General features: G+C 35.3%; 1 protein-coding gene across 2 annotated transcripts in view; it reads right to left on the bottom strand.

Annotated features, from left to right (window-relative positions):
* The window catches only part of psme4a (proteasome activator subunit 4a), a 32,166-nt gene that overhangs the window by 2,332 nt on the left and 11,893 nt on the right, over positions 1-17,941 (bottom strand). For both annotated transcript variants that reach the window (XM_051126134.1, XM_051126135.1), the window contains 33 exons: positions 16,705-16,794; positions 16,541-16,605; positions 16,293-16,443; positions 15,914-16,012; positions 15,753-15,822; positions 15,594-15,661; positions 15,048-15,263; positions 13,205-13,362; positions 12,877-12,972; positions 12,698-12,753; positions 12,541-12,597; positions 12,149-12,204; positions 11,941-12,039; positions 11,800-11,862; positions 11,529-11,624; positions 11,311-11,442; positions 10,966-11,175; positions 10,152-10,288; positions 9,987-10,040; positions 9,760-9,889; positions 9,554-9,662; positions 9,309-9,462; positions 8,812-8,881; positions 7,845-7,970; positions 7,577-7,729; positions 7,349-7,453; positions 5,827-5,918; positions 5,590-5,721; positions 5,274-5,482; positions 5,072-5,157; positions 4,859-4,987; positions 4,603-4,758; positions 1,136-1,298 (listed from right to left, as the gene is read on the bottom strand). In XM_051126134.1, coding sequence (XP_050982091.1) covers positions 1,136-1,298; positions 4,603-4,758; positions 4,859-4,987; positions 5,072-5,157; positions 5,274-5,482; positions 5,590-5,721; positions 5,827-5,918; positions 7,349-7,453; positions 7,577-7,729; positions 7,845-7,970; positions 8,812-8,881; positions 9,309-9,462; positions 9,554-9,662; positions 9,760-9,889; positions 9,987-10,040; positions 10,152-10,288; positions 10,966-11,175; positions 11,311-11,442; positions 11,529-11,624; positions 11,800-11,862; positions 11,941-12,039; positions 12,149-12,204; positions 12,541-12,597; positions 12,698-12,753; positions 12,877-12,972; positions 13,205-13,362; positions 15,048-15,263; positions 15,594-15,661; positions 15,753-15,822; positions 15,914-16,012; positions 16,293-16,443; positions 16,541-16,605; positions 16,705-16,794 — 3,787 coding nt within the window. The remainder of the gene's footprint in view (positions 1-1,135; positions 1,299-4,602; positions 4,759-4,858; positions 4,988-5,071; positions 5,158-5,273; positions 5,483-5,589; positions 5,722-5,826; positions 5,919-7,348; positions 7,454-7,576; positions 7,730-7,844; positions 7,971-8,811; positions 8,882-9,308; positions 9,463-9,553; positions 9,663-9,759; positions 9,890-9,986; positions 10,041-10,151; positions 10,289-10,965; positions 11,176-11,310; positions 11,443-11,528; positions 11,625-11,799; positions 11,863-11,940; positions 12,040-12,148; positions 12,205-12,540; positions 12,598-12,697; positions 12,754-12,876; positions 12,973-13,204; positions 13,363-15,047; positions 15,264-15,593; positions 15,662-15,752; positions 15,823-15,913; positions 16,013-16,292; positions 16,444-16,540; positions 16,606-16,704; positions 16,795-17,941) is intronic.

Genomic DNA, 17,941 nt, shown 5'->3' with positions numbered 1-17,941 from the left:
AACTCAAGTGAATCATCTTAAGATTGATTAAAAGATCCCAAGTTCAGCTAAATTCATCCTAGATGTAAAATTATATATATGTATATACAGTCAGGTCAAAAAGCCTGAGAGAGTTATGAACATCTGAAATAATCTTTTTGACCACATTGTATATGACAACATTGTAAAGTATGAAAAATTGATATTTATTTTAAGATAGCTAATAATTACATTTCATTGTGTTTTAAAAGATTAACTTTGTGCATTAGATGACAACAAAAGTCACTTTGATAATATTTTTAATAAATTTAAATAAAATAAATCCAATATTGGATTATACACACCATATGCTGAAAACCATTAAAACAAAAAAACAAAAAACAAAACAAAACAAAAAAATACATATATATATGTAAACAAAATATAAAATAAAAATAAAATAAAAAAATTAATAAAATGCAAAATGAAATTCTATATAAAATAATAAATAAATATATAAAAACAATATAAAATATAAAACAAAATTTTAAAAAATAAAATAAAAACATAAAACAAAATAAAATAAATTAAAGAAAAAAAAATAATAACATAAAAAATAATAATAATAATAAATATATATATATATATATATATATATATATATATATATATATGTAAAATAATAAAAAATAAAAATATATATAAATTAAATTAAATACACAAAATAAAATAAAATATAAAATAATTTATTCAGCAAGGATATGTTACAAAAGGTTTCCCATTTCTAATAAATGTTAATATTTTGACCTTTCTACTCAAAGAATGAAAAATTAAAAAACAATTGATTTCAACATTAATAATAAATGTTTCTAGAGGACTAAATCAACACATTAGTATGATTTGTGACAGATCATATGACTCTACAGACTGGAGTAATGATGCTAAAAATTCAGCTCTGATTACAGAAATAAACTACATTCTAAAATATATTAAGTATATTAAACATAAAACAGTTATTTTAAGTTGCAAGCACTGTATATTGTACAATATAATTGTAATATTTTATTGTATTTTTGATCAAATAAATGCAGCTTTGGTGAACATAAGAGATTTTTTTTTAAGTGACTGACCCCAAACAGTAGTGTATGTACTGTATATATTTGTGTGTCATCATTACCAGCAGAAGGGATTGTGTCCACCACTGAGCCCAGCTCTCTCCTCTTACGCTTGGGCAGACGGGTCTTGCTCAGGGCCTCGAAATGGGCCTGCATGGGTTCATCAATGCTGAGAAAATTACACTGCAGGAATCCACTTAAAGTGGTGGCGGCCATCTCCCTCACCTAAAAACACAAAGACAGACAGGAGGAAAGAAAGATCATTACAATTCAGGCTAATATCCTCTGGCCAAAGGTTCAGACAGTTTCTCTTTTCAGTTATCTAAAGCGTGGGAAGAGCACAGCAGGGACAGACAAGGTCTTCTGTGTCAGAACCTTTTCTCTACAGAAAAAAAAAATATATATACGCAGGGCCTGAAGAAAAAAAAAAGTTGGAAATTTATGTAACATAGCAGAACGGTGCAATATGCATCACAGAACAAAATGCCATGTTCCAGAGGACTCCAATCAAGCTGAAATGGGTGAATACGCAAATTCAGAAGAGCTTATTACTAGTGTGAACTAGTCATCTAGTCAGCCCTGTGCAAATAAATCCCTAGTTATTAAAAACACACAGACAGCCATATAAGCTGACTAAGCAATAGCAATTCTCTGTGCATGTCTATGAGAGTTGAGGACATCTGTGCTCACAAAAGAAACAACGGCTGTTGTTTAAAATCTTGGCCCCATGTGCTCTGATCTTTAACCTTGAAACAGTCACTGTCACGTCTGATTGGCTAGTACTAATCAACTGTCTGTATCACATCAGCAGACAGAGGGTCGTATGCAACCTGGAATCCAGAGTGCTTTGATTTAATAGGCTGAATTAAAGGTTGTAGTTTTCTTCCACTCATAACCCTATTCTTTTCCCCCTTTAGCCTCTTCTCTCTGTTTGCCGTCCTCTCCTCATTGGAAATTTGAACATCTATCACCATGGAAACAGAATACTGCTGCAGCTGGGAGTTGCTATGGTAACAGTGAGAGGGATTGGAGGATAGAGTGAGTGTGCGAGAGAGAGAAAGAGAGAGAGAATAAAAGAAAACAAGAGAGTGCTACATCACTGAAAAGACAGAACGGAGAAAGAGATACTTTCACCACAGCGGCTTACGTAATTGGCTTTCGACACATTTAACCTTAGCGATTATACTCAAACACATGCGTGGACAGAAGGTTGTGTTTATTCTTAGTTGCTTCCGTTTAGACCTTCCCTCTACAAGACCTTAAATTTAGATAGATACATAATCTTGAAGAGTGACGAGGATTGATTCAGTGGAGCTGAGTGAAAAATGTCTTAAACGTACAGATTTCTGCCTAGATTATGCGTGAAAGCAGTGTAGACAGACCTCAGAGGACAGTTGTGTTGGTTTGTCTAGACTTGAGCACTGTGACTATTGTCTGTGTATTTATTTTATGTATTATTAGGGTCAAATATCTGGAAAATGTCATTAAAACTGTACATTACATTTTGAAATAGAATGTAGCTAATTTATTACGGTGATAGCAAAGCTGAATTTTCCATTACTCCAGTGCCCATTTCAATGTCACATGATCCTTCAGAAATCATTCAGATATGCTGATCTGGTTATCATTATCAGTGTTGCAAACAGTTGTGCTGCTTAATATTTTTGTGGAAACCATGATACAGGTTTTTTGATGAATAGACAGTTCAAAAGGATTTATTTGAAAAATAAAACTTTTGTAGCATAATAAATGTCTTTACTGTCACTTTTAATCAGTTTAAAAGGTACAAAATTAAATGATATAGGTATAAGTTATAAAATGAATTTTTTTTTTTAATTCTAATAAAAATAATATATAAACTATTTTAGGGTTCTTTGATGAACAGAAGTTTCCAAAGAACAGCATTTATTTGAAATAGAAATCCTTAGTAACAAATGTCTTTATTGCCACTTTTTTTTTTAAAGATTTGTTTTTTGGCATTTTTGAGATCAGATATGACAGGAAGCGAAGTGGGGGCGGGATCGGGAAAGGTCCTTGAGTTGGGATTCGAACACGGGACGGTACAACTTATTGCCACTTTTACATCAAACTAAAATGTACAAAATTAAAAATGGTGTAGGTATAAAATAGAAAATAATGTCAATTCTAATAATATTTTAGGGTTCTTTGATGAATAGAAGTAAATAATTAAAAAAAACTGTTTATTTAAGGTATAAAATGAAAAATAATGTAAGTTTTAAATTCTAGTAAAAGTAAAATATAAACTATTTTATGATTCTTTAATAAATAGAAAGTTCAAAAGCACAGCATTTATTTAAAATAGAAATTTTTAGTAGCATAATGAACGTCTTTACTGCTACTTTTAATCAATTTGAAACTTACAAAATTAAAAAATGGTATAGGTATAAAGTAGAAAATAGAAAAAAAATGTAATTTTTAAATTCTAATAGAATGAATAAATAAACTATTTTAGAGTTCTTTGATGCATAGAAACTTAAAAAGAACAGCATTTATTTGAAATAGAAATCTTTTGTAACATCATAATTGTCTTTACTGCCCTGCCACTTTTAATTAAATTGAAAGGTATAAAATTTAAAAACAATGTAGTTTTTTTAATTCTAATAAAATTTCAAAACAATTTCTGGCTATTTTATGAACAGAAAGTTCAAAAGAACAGCATCTGTTTTAAATATATATTGTTTGTAACATAAATGTCTTTACTCTCACTTTTAAAATTTAAAAGGTACAAAATAAAATAGGTATAAAATTCTAATAAAATGAATAAACTATTTTATCATTCTTTGAACAGAAAATAAAAAAAAAAACAGCATTTATTTGAAATAGAAATCTTGCAACATAATAGACATTTACTGTAATTTTTAATCAATTTGAAAGGTACAAAATTAAAGGTATATTGTATAAAATTAAAAATTCTAATAAAATTAAAATGCAAACTATTTTAAATAAAAACCTGTAATTACTGTTACAAAGAAAACAAAATGAATGAAGGTCTTACGGCTTTGGAATGACATGAGGGTGAGTAATTAATGACTAAATTAATGACTAAAATGCAATGCTTCATATGAGAGATACTTTAAAAAGTATTCAAATGCCCACCCCCTTGCTATGCTATCAAAATGATTTATTCAATTAATTAATTCATCGGCAGCCAGATATTGAAATAAAAAGTCTGCCAAGTTTGTCGAATGAGAGATTCTTGTGCAAATCTTCATTGGTGAGTCAGTGATTTAATTCTAAAGCTATGCTGACTGTCTGGCTGTCACAGTTAAAGTGTTGCTCATAAAGTTCATCCATTTAATTTTCGAATTGTATGATGTTGATTGTAGAACACAAATAATTTATAACATTCAGTAATTACTAGGCAAGTCCGTACTCTCATATTAGGCTTGGCAGATGATTGGATGTGCCCCACAGAAATAAAGAGCCAGAGACACCCCCTAGTCCTCAGAAACTGTGAAACAAACCTTTATGCATGTGAATATATCAGTGTGCAAGTTTCTTCACACACCTCAAGTTGTTCATCCTCCAGTAGGTGCAGTACCAGCGCTCTTACATCACTGACGGCCTCAGCATCACTGAGGAAGGTGAAAAGATTGTAGAAAACCATGATCTGCAGGTAGGTGAGAACGGTGTAACGTGCATGCCATGAGCTGCTCCTTGAAATCTGTAACAAATAGCGCCATCTGCTGGTCAGATTACACATTAAACCATAACATTTATACATAACTCGCACTAAAACAGCATAATGGGCACTGGAAAGTCACCTCCTCAAGTGCATTGAGGACTTGTGGGATCTGCTCGGAATACAGCAGCCCCTGGGACATGAGAGACAGACACGTCTTAGCATCTCTCTTCATCTCATCATAGCTGTCGTCATTCTCCACGGGAGCAATCTAGAAAGTGGTTTAAAAAAGACAGGTTTTAAAACACAAGACTTGTGAACAGTGAACTAAATTGCAGACGAAATTAGGACTCACTTTAAATAGTAGAGGGAGAAGACGAAGCTGTTCTGGGACCACAGAAGAGAAGGAGCGTCCAGCACTGGTCATCAACCACTTCAACACTACACATCACAAACAAAACACAAAATAGCCCTGAAAAAACTGTTCTGCAAACTCATTTTCATTTTCTCAAACAATTAACTTCACACACAAACAGAAAGACATACAAAGTACACACCAGTTTTGAGTAGTCTGATGGCTTGTGTCCTCTCGTCTTGATCTCCCTCTGTGTTTTCCTCTACCACGTGGTTTTGGATCTCCTCCTCGCCCTCTGTTAAAGGTTTGAGCCTGACCAACACACGCTCTGTGAACTCTGCGATGCGCGGGGACGTGGTAGGCTGAGTGTGTGGCAGGTTCACGTCAATCATAAAGATGTAGGTGAGCACACTAAGAGACAGGACAAAAATACAGAAAAAATGAATGGCAGTTGTTCCATGTGGAACACAAAGACACCACATATAACGTTGACATGATTTTTGTGTTCAAGCACATACCTGCCGATGCGTTCGCGTACATTCTTGTAGACCTGAGTGAGTTTGGGCTCTAGAAACTGTAGTAATCTGTGAAGCAGCTCTGGGACTCTCCATTCCTGCTGAGCAAGACCTCCCTGCAGCACATACAGACGGCTGAAAAAGAGATGACATTGCATACAATTTAAATGATGCATTTATCATTTCCCATTCAGTAGATACAGCTTTTAAAAAAGGAAGTGTATAGTAGTGATGTCATACCAGGCGTCCACAAACGAGCCTCCTTCTCCTGTGACCGGTGATTCCATCAGCATCTCAAACAGCCAATGCAGCTTTCGTGGGTCTCGGCTCTCCTGTACAGCACACACATACATACACATGAAATATTTTATGGGACAATATGAAAGAATGTTAAATTTTTTAAAATGCTTTTGAATTGGGAAAATTATTTGATCAAACATACATTAAAAACAGTAATAATGAGAAATATTAATTTAAAATAGAAAACTTCTTTTAATTTTTAATCTATATAATATATATATATTAATGTGATGGTATAGCTATATTTTCAGCAGTCATTCAGTGTCATATGATCCTTCAGAAACCATTCTAATATGCTGATCTGGTGCTCAAGAAACATTTTCAAGATTCTTTGATGAACAGATCAGTTCAAAAGATCAGCATTAATATCAAATAGAAATATTTTGTAACATTATAAATGACTTTACGGTCACTTTTGGTTTGATTTTTAACTTAAACATTTATTAACCCCAATCTTTTAAATGTTAATGTATATTAACAGATTTTTCATATTTCCTTTTTTGGCAGGGCTGTCAAATGATTAATCGCATCCAAAATAAAAGTTCGTGTTTGCATGATATATGTGTGTGTACTTTGTATATTTATTATGTATATATAAATACACACACATACATTATATATTTAACATTTATTTTGGATGCGATTAAGTGGGCCTTATTTATATAAGAATATGAGATTTAGATTTAATTTACAATTTAAAGGCACAATATGTAAGTTTTGCCGGTAGAGGGCGCATATTCAAAACAAACAAGAAACAAAGGCGTTCTTTGATGACACTTGATTGAGTGTGGAATCATGGGAGTTGTTGTCTTCATCTCCACAGCCGATGCAAGAAACCATGTTCATGGATGAGCTAATGTATTAAAGCTTTAGTAACATCACTGTAGTATGAATCAGGGTGGGACTGAAAGTCGTAGAAGCAAAACGAGGCAGCTGAAGCGATTTCTGATGAGAGATGAGAGTGATACATAGTTTGAAAGCAGCGGAGCTTTTATTATGCCACAGTTGACTGCTTCCACTTCTTCCGGTCATGCATATGTTGGAAAAAGCAATCTGAGTGTGCTGAAGTATTGTTATAATGCATTTGACACCTGTCTAATAAAATGCATAACATATTTAAGTGTCTTTGGGGTTTCCATGTGTTCTACAAAATAAAACCGGAAAATCAAAGGTGCATGACATCATTGGCAGGCGATGTAATGACACGGTCCGTTACACTAGTTAACTGCTTTTTTTTTCTGGATTCTAAACATTCTTCAAAACATTTGGGATAATGAAAGTTCACAAGTCAGCAAAATATGCAACACTGTTGTGGTTTTTGGATATTTTAAATAAAAAATCTTACATATTGTGCCTTTAAATAGTGTGTTTTCGAAGAAATTTGTGCATAAACTCAATGAGGCATACAGATCTACATCCTACTATGAGTTTGTGCTCTAAAAAGTGACAATGGTGTTCTTACACAGGCAGTGGCGATACAGGTGCCCCAGTCCGTATACGTCTCAATGGTGATATTGGAAAGAGCTTTACGGAGAAGTGGACACAGCAAAGCCCACAGTTTTTCCACCTGTACACATGAACACGTGTTTACATCATTCTGAACCAAATGGTGTTTAACAGTGATGCTAAGGACTCAAATTCTCTTAACTCTGTTGAACTGCACATATAATATATGCATGTGTGTTGATACCTTGCTGTAGCTCCAGTGTTTGGAGCCCCTGATGAGTCCAGAGATGATCTCCGCCACACAGCGCTGGGTGCTCTCATGGGAATCCGCAACCAGACGCTCCATATGAGGCTTCAGCAGAGGCAGGAAGGCATCATCAAAGTTCCGAAAAAGACCCTTTGACAACACAAGACAATGTTGGTTTAAACAACTCTGAAGACCTGGATTATAAACTTGTAAAGTCAACATTTCAATAGGTTTGAAAAGCTGACTGTAGATACGCGTCTCTCACCTTGAAGAGGCAAAAACGTCTTGGGCTGAATTTATCTTTTCCCTTCCTGTCCTCCAAAGACAAATACTGAATGAACTGATCTATGAACTGCTGGTCTGAGAAATGATCGTATATAATCCGTTCACTCTACAACACAGAAAACAGGCATAAACAAGTCTAAGTAAACGATGTAAAAAAACAGACTGAAATAAAAAAAAAATAAAAAAAACTGAAATGAGGCAGTAAAAGAATCTGTTAAAAGGGACATCAGATGCAAAATTCACTTTTACATTGTGTTTGCATATTATGCGTCTCAACAGTGTAGACACAACCACCCTACAATGATTGAAATCTATTTACTCCTTTATTTAAAAAAAAAAAAAAAAAAAAAAAAAAAAAAGCGCCAAAAATCCTAAACAGTCTCAATTATTAAGCTGTTTTGAGTTTCTGAGTGGAATGATGTCATACTGCTCAGGCCCCGCCCACAGCTGCTGACAGACTGTCCCATATTTGCATATTTCTGCTGTCAGCCAGTTGTACGCTGTCCGCCATTTTCTCCCCGCTCAAGTAGCTGTAGCGACAACGTCTCAAACAATGCAGGTGTTTTGTATTTGGATGTATAAGTGAACGTAAGAGTCTTCATTTTCTCCCGACATCAGAGCCACTGAGGACACAGTGGATCAGTTTTGTTTTTGATGGTAATGTGCCACTGAATACACAAAAAAAATGGAAGAGAGGGGTGGAGTGGGCAGTAGCTCATTATCATTTAAAGAGACATGCACTGAAATGGATCGCTGTGGACAGAGCCGTTTTTGACAAGGTAAAAAGGGTGTTGTTTTTATATGACCACTGAGGAATTTTAACCAAAGTATGTTGCAGACATTTTATGAAAACCCTAAAGATTTACACCAGCTTGTGGAAAATGGGCATCTGATGTCCCAATTAAGTGGTTGAGTGTAGATATCATTCAGTCTGAATATCTGTGTACCTCATTCAACTCTTCTCTTGTTTTGCCCTGTTTGGGCTGTTCTTCAGGAGGGGCATAGAGCATCAGCTTCCTAAGAAAAAGAAACAAGCACGAAATAAAACAGTATGTCATCTTCTGTATCTTTTGCACTGTATTGACATTTTCAGCAATCAAATGCTAAATGTACACTAACATTTAAAAAGTTGTTTTTCAGCAGCCATTACTCTAGTCTTTAGTGACACAATCCTTTCTTATTAATAATCATTTCCTGTTAATATCAACATTGAGGACAGTTGCTGCTTAATATTTTTCCAGAATTTGATGTATATAAAGTTTAAACAAAATGTAAATGTAATTTAAATGTTTAAATGTAATACTCAAAAGGTCTTTACCTTTGTCTTTCCTTTTGGTGGTACATCAATTTTCTTTATATTCCACACACAAAGCTATTGTATGGCTTCAGAAGACATTAAATGTGGTGCATGAATCATGTTTTTAAGCACTGCAAGCATGTGTACCTTGGCCACGTGGAATAGCCCCAGTGGGTTTTCTCAATGAAGCAGCATTCATTCCAGTCCTCCTGGGAGCGTGGCAACCTGCTGCTGTCATACTGCAGCCACTGGTTGTCAGGCCTGTCTCCCACCAACAGACAGTCTAGAGCTTTATCACCACCTACATTAATAAAAGGAATACAACACAAATCTCAGATATTTTGTGATATGTCCATTTAGTAAGATTCTTACTGTACGGTTAGTGAACTCACATGACTGTAGGGATGTTTTGAGCTCAGATATGTCAAAGGGATTCACTGCTACTTTCTTGTGAGGTCTCTTGAGCTGCTTTAGAATTCCACCTACTGCTGATATTGCACCCTGAACAATAAATAGCACACGACAAAATGAAGTATGCTTTTGTGTAGCTTGTGTAGCTCACAAGTATAACAGTGATGGAAAGCATACACAAACATACATTGCGAACTAGGAGCGAGTCGTGATTCAGGCTCTCAACGAAAAATAGGATGGCAGAGGAAGGCAAGGGGTGGTCATCTCTCAGCATCAGAGAAAGAAAGCCGATAGCTATCTGCTCAAACTTCCAGGGCCTGCCAAATAAACAAGCATATGACCTAATGAATTTCCATTACTTCACCATGCAGAGATTTGCTGTTTATTCTAACCAGACACAACTAGTAGACATACAGGTTTCGATCGTAAAGGCAGTCCAAAAGATCCACCACTATCTTCTCATACTTCCTGTTATAATACAGAAAAAAAAAAAAAAAAAAAAATCAATTTGTGTATATCCACTGGACATAAACTTGAAAAGCATATTTGAATGTAGATTTTTAAAATGTATTTACTTACTGCACCGAGTCTTTGTTTTTCTGTTCCTGCCTCTTTCTTCCCTCCAGTTCCTCCTGTTCAGAGGCAGCACATGGAGTCGGTTCTGGGTGACTAGATTTCATCATTTTTAGAGCAACCTCCACACAACTCTCTGGGATCTGAATATAAAGCAAAAATGAACAGTGTCACAAGATAAATCTCACAATAAACATACTTTTACTTTTGTTATAGCTGCAGTTAGTATAGAAAAAAAATATTTAAGCTGGTCTGCAACATCAACAAACACATAAGCAAAACCAGTTTCACTTTGTATTATGTTAATACTTCAAATTCTGAACAAAGGCTTTCCTTTTACTTAAAGCTGAAGTGTATTTTTTTTTTCACCCAAAAATGAAAATTCTGTAATTAATTACTCACCCTCATGTTGTTCCAAACCCGTAAAAACGTTATTTCAGAACACAAATTAAGATATTTTTGATGAAATCCAAGAGCTTTCTGACCCTGCACAGACAGCAACGCAACTACCAAGTTCAAGGCCCAGAAAGGTATTAAGGACATCATTAAAATAGTTCATGTGACATCAGTGGTTCAGCTGTAATGTTATGAAGCTACGAGAATTCTTTTGTGTGCAAAGAAAACAAAAATAACTTTATTCAACAATTTCTTCTCTTCTGTGTCAGTCTTCCTGATTTCGGATTTCAAAATATCTTAAGATGAATGAACGTCTTACAGGTTTGGAACAGCATGAAGGTAATTAATGACAGAATTTTCATTTTTGGGTGAACTCTCTCTTTAATGTGTCTCTAACTTTTAGGCTACTATTTGCTGAACTCACAGAAAAGTCAATTCCGATGTTCTCATATTGGCGGTGGATTTTGTCAGCCAGATCATCAAAGAGCCTGACGACTGAAGGCTTCTCGAGAGACATGCAGGGGCTCATACCAGAACGTACAATGGCAGGCCACGTGAGAGCAATGCAGTCCCAGTACTGCAGGTTAGCAAGACAGATTCCACAGTGGTTCCCTAACAGGCAGTACAAGGCACCCTGGAGAAGAGTAAACACAACACAGACAAAACACAATGCTATTTGTTATTTAATTTTCCAAAGCTGTCACGTCAGAAAAATCAATAGGAAGAGAAATTTCCAATGTATATTCATCCTAATTTGTGCAAGACCTACTTTGAATTGCTGCTGGGTGACATCAGTGCGGTCTGGGTCCAGATACTCCAGCACTGCAGGGATGATGTCTCTGCAGCATAAGCTGTAGGTTCCCAATGCGGTGAACAGCACAGTCTGAGCTTTACTCCTCACCTAAGTTAAAATATGAACTGTTATTGGTGTATTCATGGTTTTTGTGCATAAATCCATACATGTTTGTGTGTATGGCCTTGTCATACCTGACTGTACCTGCTGGTGGACAATCTGAGTAGGTCTTTTATCAAGTCCTGATGAACACTCCTGTAGCAACATCCCTCAATGGTCAGATTTCTTAACTGAAACACACAGGAACAAATCACACTTTCATGACACATTCCACAGACTTAATTTTTTAATGCAAATTATTGTAGAATCAATTAGATAAAAAGGAAAAAATGTCTTTGACCGGTTTTGTGAGATTCACCCAAATGATCTATAAAATGTAATTATATTATAATTATTATGAGTTACCTCATGTTGCAACATGACTCTGTCTATGAGTAGAGCTCGAATGTGCTGTTTACTGCCATGAAGCTGAAAAGAAGACAGAGTATCAGTCATCTACATGGCAAAATATAGAGATTGATAGGAGACAATAAATGTGTGACTAACCTTGTTCTCCATGGACTTCTTAATAATACTGAAACTTTTCCAGCGCGAGTCAAATTCATGTTTGTGTGAGCCTTTAAAGTGCAGCAGGTCATTGATGATCTATAAAGAGAAAACACCATTTGTCAGTCATACCACTGCTTATGATCAATACTATACATGTGCAGATACACACAAATGTTAGAGAAAACCCAACAGTGTTGCAGTTCACCTTTATAATCGAGAAGAGGGATTTGATGTCATCCTCTGAGTGCTCTAGAGTGTGGTCTGCATGGATAAAAATCAGAGTTGAGAAAGTCTTGAAAGTCTTTTTTGGTAGTATTATATCACATTGTGAGTATTTAATTAGTACAAGTTTGTTGCTTTCTCATGTCATCTGATAGAACGTCTGATAGAAGTCACGGAAGAGGTGACGCTTGAAGTCCGACATATGCGGATTATAGCTTTTAGTTTAGTCAATATATAACAATTGTTATTTATTAATTTAATATAATAATGTATCACACCTATAGATGCTAATATGGTTAGAAAATTGATCTGCTGTATTAAACTTTAAAGTTTAAAACTAAAAACAGGACTCAATAAGGAGCTGGAGTAACTTACGTAGTAGAGGTCTAATCATCTTACAGATGTCCTCTCTGTAGTTCTCTCTAGACAAGTCTGCCACAAAATCAATGATAATCAATTTCCAAGCAACTAATTCATTAATCAATATAGCTCCAACACTGATTTTAAACAATAGCAGGAAATGCTCACTTACCATAGTCTACTCCAGCGTAAACGCTTGTCTCGCACAGCTGAACCATACTGTTTATCCTGAAGAAGCATTGCAAATTAAAATATTACTAAATTAATGTTTAAACGTAAGTGCATTATATGTTTTTGTAACTGTAGTACATTGTGTCTATGTGTATGTGTGTGTTTGTATGTCACACTCACATCTCCGGCACAGGTTCTCCATGCAGTGGGGGCAGAAGGCTGCTTGCTCCCAGAAGGCAGTTATGAACAATGGACAGACTCTGTAGAACATCATCTCTAAAGAAACAAAAACACATTAGCAAAACAAAATGTTCTTTTGCGGCTTAATGCATTAAAATCTGTCCAACTACGAAAGAAGCAAAACGATCTCTAAAGAGCTCAAATCAATCTTAAACCATAGTGTCTGACTTGTTTTTAAATCAGTGATACATAAAGTGATGCTGATGAATAGGACCTTACTGATGAGAGTACAAACACAGATAACATGTTATTGTATCCTGTGGCTGACCTGCTTATGTCTTGTTCTCCCTGTGCATGCTTCTGCAGATGCTGGAGTTCAGGCTTTAACAGCAGATCCAGCAGGTAGAAAACAAACTCTTTCTCCTCTGTGCTGGGCACGTGCCACTGGATGCCCAGATTCAATAGGTCTCCAGGCCGACCCCAGTCCTGATCCAGAGAGGAGACAGAGACAACAAATGGAACATAAGCCTTCATGACATGATTTTTTTTTTTCTTTCACAAAAACAATTAGGTATACTGATGATAATTGGTGTAATGTTTAAAATCATCCTTGTTATATCTTTCCTTGACCCACTTTTAAGACCTTTTGAAAATGCATTACATGGATTTGTTTTAACAAATATAGAAAATGAGGGAGCTGTTCTGATATTCTGAGAATGCGGAGGTGGAGTCAAGTTCAAATGAAGCACGTAATAATACGTCAGACAGAGAGAAAGGGTGACGTCTGTCTGTGTAAAAAAAGGTTCTCAGGTTAACCAGTGCTAGAGACTGTGACGGGCTCCACTAATCCATTCATTTACTCAGTCATCTCCTCTCTTACTCTTTAGGGGGCGTTTGATAGGATAAAAGTAAAGCCCAGTCACAGGGGCAAACACAGCCTAGTGGGAACGTTCCATTCACGCTGCTGTTGTTTTAAAAAAAAATTATATTTTCAAAAATAAAAAAAAAATTATATTTTCAGCCTTGTTTGTAATTTTTATTTACTATATTTAACACTGATCATATTGTATTGTAATATTTATATAATTTTTTACTAATTTATATAATATTAATATCTACTAATTAATACCCTAAACCTCAGAATTGTGAGATACAAACTTGCGTTTGCGAGAATTTTTTTTTTAATCACACAATTCTTATTAAAGTTATAAAGTCAGAATTGCGAGATAAAAAAAGACTATTCTCGCAAACACAAGTTTGTATCTCACAATTCTGACTTTTTTTTTCCTCAGAATTGTGTGATACAATTTGTGTTATACAAGCTTGCAATTTTTTGAGAATTGTGAGATATAAAGTTATAAAGTCAGAATTGCGAGATTAAAAAAATAAGACTTTTCTCGCAAACTCAAGTTTGTAGCTCACAATTCTGAGAAAAAAAGCTCAGAATTGTGAGATACAAACTTGCGTTTGCAAGAAAAAAGTCTTATTTTTTATCTCGCAATTCTTATTAAAGCTATAAAGTCAGAATTGCGAGATAAAAAAAAGACTATTCTCACAGCTTTTTTTCTCAGAATTGTGAGATATAAACTTGCAATTCTTGAAAACAGGTCAGAATTGTGAGTTTACATCTTGCAATTCCGACTTTACTTCTCAGAATTGAGACTTCATGTCTCGCAATTCCAACTTGCAATTGCGAGTTTATACCATGCAATTCTGAGAAAAAAAAAGTCAGATTTGTGAGTTTATATCTCAAAATTCTGACTTTAACTCACAATTACAAGTTTATATCACACAATTCAGACTTCATTTTTTAGAACTGCAAGTTTATATCTTACAATTCTGAGAAAAAAGTCAAAATTGTGAGTTTGTGTCACTGAGTTTAGATTTACCAAGATACCAAAGCCTTTATGTAAACTGAACTCAAGCATATCTCATCAAACTGATTTAAGTACAAAACCAAGTGGTCAAAGTTATGATTTTCAAAACAGACAGCTCTGTACCTTACCGTACAGTACGTCAATAATTGCTTTAAAATGGACTCTTGGACACACTGTGGATTCTTCAGGATTATGGCATCACATTTCAGATTTATTCTAAGTAAAGCTGAGCCTTGTATCATTATGAGAGGGTTAGTGGCAAAATCGGCATTTCATTTTCCACTTGAAGCTGACCTTAATTGGAAGGTATGCGTCAGTGTGCTGCTGGACACCGCCGGGCATGCTGCAATACTCTCTGGGATAGATGAGGGACATGGAGCGCAGGATATGATAGAGCAGCTTACAGGCCAGATTGTAGCCCTGCTTGCATTTCAGATGCAGAGTTAACTGAAGAATCTGCACCAGCTGAGACCTGTAGAGTAACAGCTGATCACCATCCACACGGGTCACCTACAGACAGAGACAAGCACTGTAATTTTATACAACTCTGTCTAGACGTATTTATAGTTATAGGCTTCTAATTAGAAATACATTTTTAGTTACAGATTCTAGAGTCAAGTTCCAGATTTCAAGAGTTCTAAATATCTTTTTAGAATTCAGGTTAGAATTTGAATTAGAATTTTTATAGATTTAAATTTATTACATTTTATTTCTTCAATTACAGATATACTTATAGATACATATAAGATTTTAGCAAGTTACTGACTTCTAGAATTAGACTAAATTTCTACATTTCTTGAACTAGCTTGATATCTATAAGTTGCAGAATCGCGTGCTGACCTCAGACAACAGCTGGAGGTTCCACATCAGCTCTTTATCCAGCTCTTCTTCATTTAATACTTCTTCATCTAAGAACACATGGTATGTTTACATGAAACTCACAACACATGTAGCAATGCATATACTATTATTAACACATTACATGCAGGTGGAACTTACAGGCTGAGATTTGTAATATGACATTACAGCAGTGAGGCAAAAAGAGTTTCAGAGCCTCTGCCGGGTGACACTGAAAAAAGAATAATCATTTAATCAATATCATTTGTTTTGAAAAACACTGTCAGCTGTGGATGTCAGTGAGTTGAGCTCAGGACACTGACCTTGGTCGCAGCTCGGCACATGTTTGCCACCATCCGTCCAGCCACGTGAGTCTCAAAAATGTTTGTAGTGGCAAAGTTAAAGACTTTTTCCAGAGCCACCTATGAAAATGAAGGAAATATGTTCAGATATCATCACACAGGCAAAAAACAAGATGGAAATACACTTGCATTCAAAAGTTTGGGGTCTAGATTTTATGTGTTAAAAAAAAATTACTAAATAAAAGTAATTTCCTTCTTTTAACTTATTAAATAAAGCGTGTTTCACAAAATAACAGCCTTGGTTAGCATAAGAGACTTACGAACCACAAACATTTGAGCGATACTTGTATTATGACTAGGTTTGACTCTATGGGTACAGAGAGTGTGTGTTTATAATGACCTGAAATATTTCCATAGAGCATTGCGTGAGGATAGTGCTGAATGTGGAGGACAGGCCTAGCTCCACTAGACTCTCCAGATGAGTCATTTTTTCTGTCTCCATCTCCTCCCGGGTCTGTTCCAGAGTACTCGTGTCGATCAGTGCAAAACATCTAAATACACAAACATGATAATGAGGACACCGAAAGAAATACACATGCACAGTATTCAGAGACAACAACAACAACAACAACGCTCTGAGTTCTGTACCTATCAACAAATTGAAGAACAAAATACTCAAACTCTGCTGAGGCAGAGCACAACTCTTTTTCCACCTGCACAAAGACAAATAATGAAAAGATTGAGGTGCACATGAATTCTGTGTAAAAAAAAAAAAACAAAAAAAAAACTCTAATGGCAGGAGCATGTCTCACCTGTGTGAGGTCATTTCTTGTCTGAACAGCAGCTGAACAGTCCACCAATGGCACAAGAGTAACAAAAGTCGCTAAAAATTGGAATGTTATCTGAAAGAAAAAAAAAAAAAGAAACAGATTTCCACAAATTACCATATGATATTCTTAGCTAGGACAGGAAAGTGTATAATCAATTTTCATTCAAACGCTCACTGACGCTTCAGAAGAAAACACAATGCATTAACAGCTGGGGGTGAAAACTTTTTGAATTTGAAGATCAGGGCAAATTTATCTTTTTTTGTCTTCCGGGAAACAAGTAAATATCTTCTGTAGCTTCTGAAGGGCAGTACTAAATGGAAAAAAATATGATATTTGGGCAAGATAAGAAAAATGTATACATCTTCAAAGGAATCGTTTGGGTCATTCCAGCTGGAATCATCAAATTTTGGAAAAGTTCCCCACCTGACCTCCTCAGATATGTCTAAAAAAAAAAATCCATGTGATGGGTAATATGCCCAATAGATCATATACAAAATTTCAGATCTCTACTGTGCGTACTTTTTTTTTTTACAAAAAATCTGTAAAAAAAAAAGTTTGTTTTTCACCCCGCTTTGGCATCACTGTCTGAGTGACCATGTTCAGACTGAAATATCTTCAGAACTATTTGTGCCAGGTCCATGAAATTTTCTGGGCTAAGAGTCTTAGTCCAGAACTGCATGAATTACAACTCACAGCATTGTTACTGAATTTACACCTGAATGCTGGCCCTCTACTTTTCTTTGAAACTATTACTTTAAGGGTTTTCAGATGTCCATAGAAACCTCAATTTTCAATGTATAAGCATCAAACTTGGTAAAAAGTTCTGGACACAGTAGAGATCTGAAATTTTGTATATGATCTATTGGGCATATTACCCATCACATAGATTTTTTTCAGACAAATCTGAGGGGGTCAGGTGGGGACCATTTGATGATTCCAGCTGGAATGACCCGTTTTCCTTTCTGGAGCATCAGTGAGTGTTTGAACCTTCTGTAATAGTTGCATATGAGTCCCTCAGTTGTCCTCAGTGTGAAAAGATGGACCTCAAAATCATACAGTCATGGTTGGAAAGGGTTCAAATACACAAAAATGCTGAAAAACAGAATCTGTGGGACCTAAAAGATTTTTCTGAAGAATAGCGGGCAGTTTAACAAAAAGGGACTCATAAACAACTATCACAAAAAAAAAAACCCCACACACACACACAAAAACAAAGCTG

Source organism: Labeo rohita, chromosome 13, assembly GCF_022985175.1.
Source record: "Labeo rohita strain BAU-BD-2019 chromosome 13, IGBB_LRoh.1.0, whole genome shotgun sequence".
Taxonomy (NCBI): Eukaryota; Metazoa; Chordata; class Actinopteri; order Cypriniformes; family Cyprinidae; genus Labeo; species Labeo rohita.
This window is presented reverse-complemented; position numbering and strand designations above follow the sequence as displayed.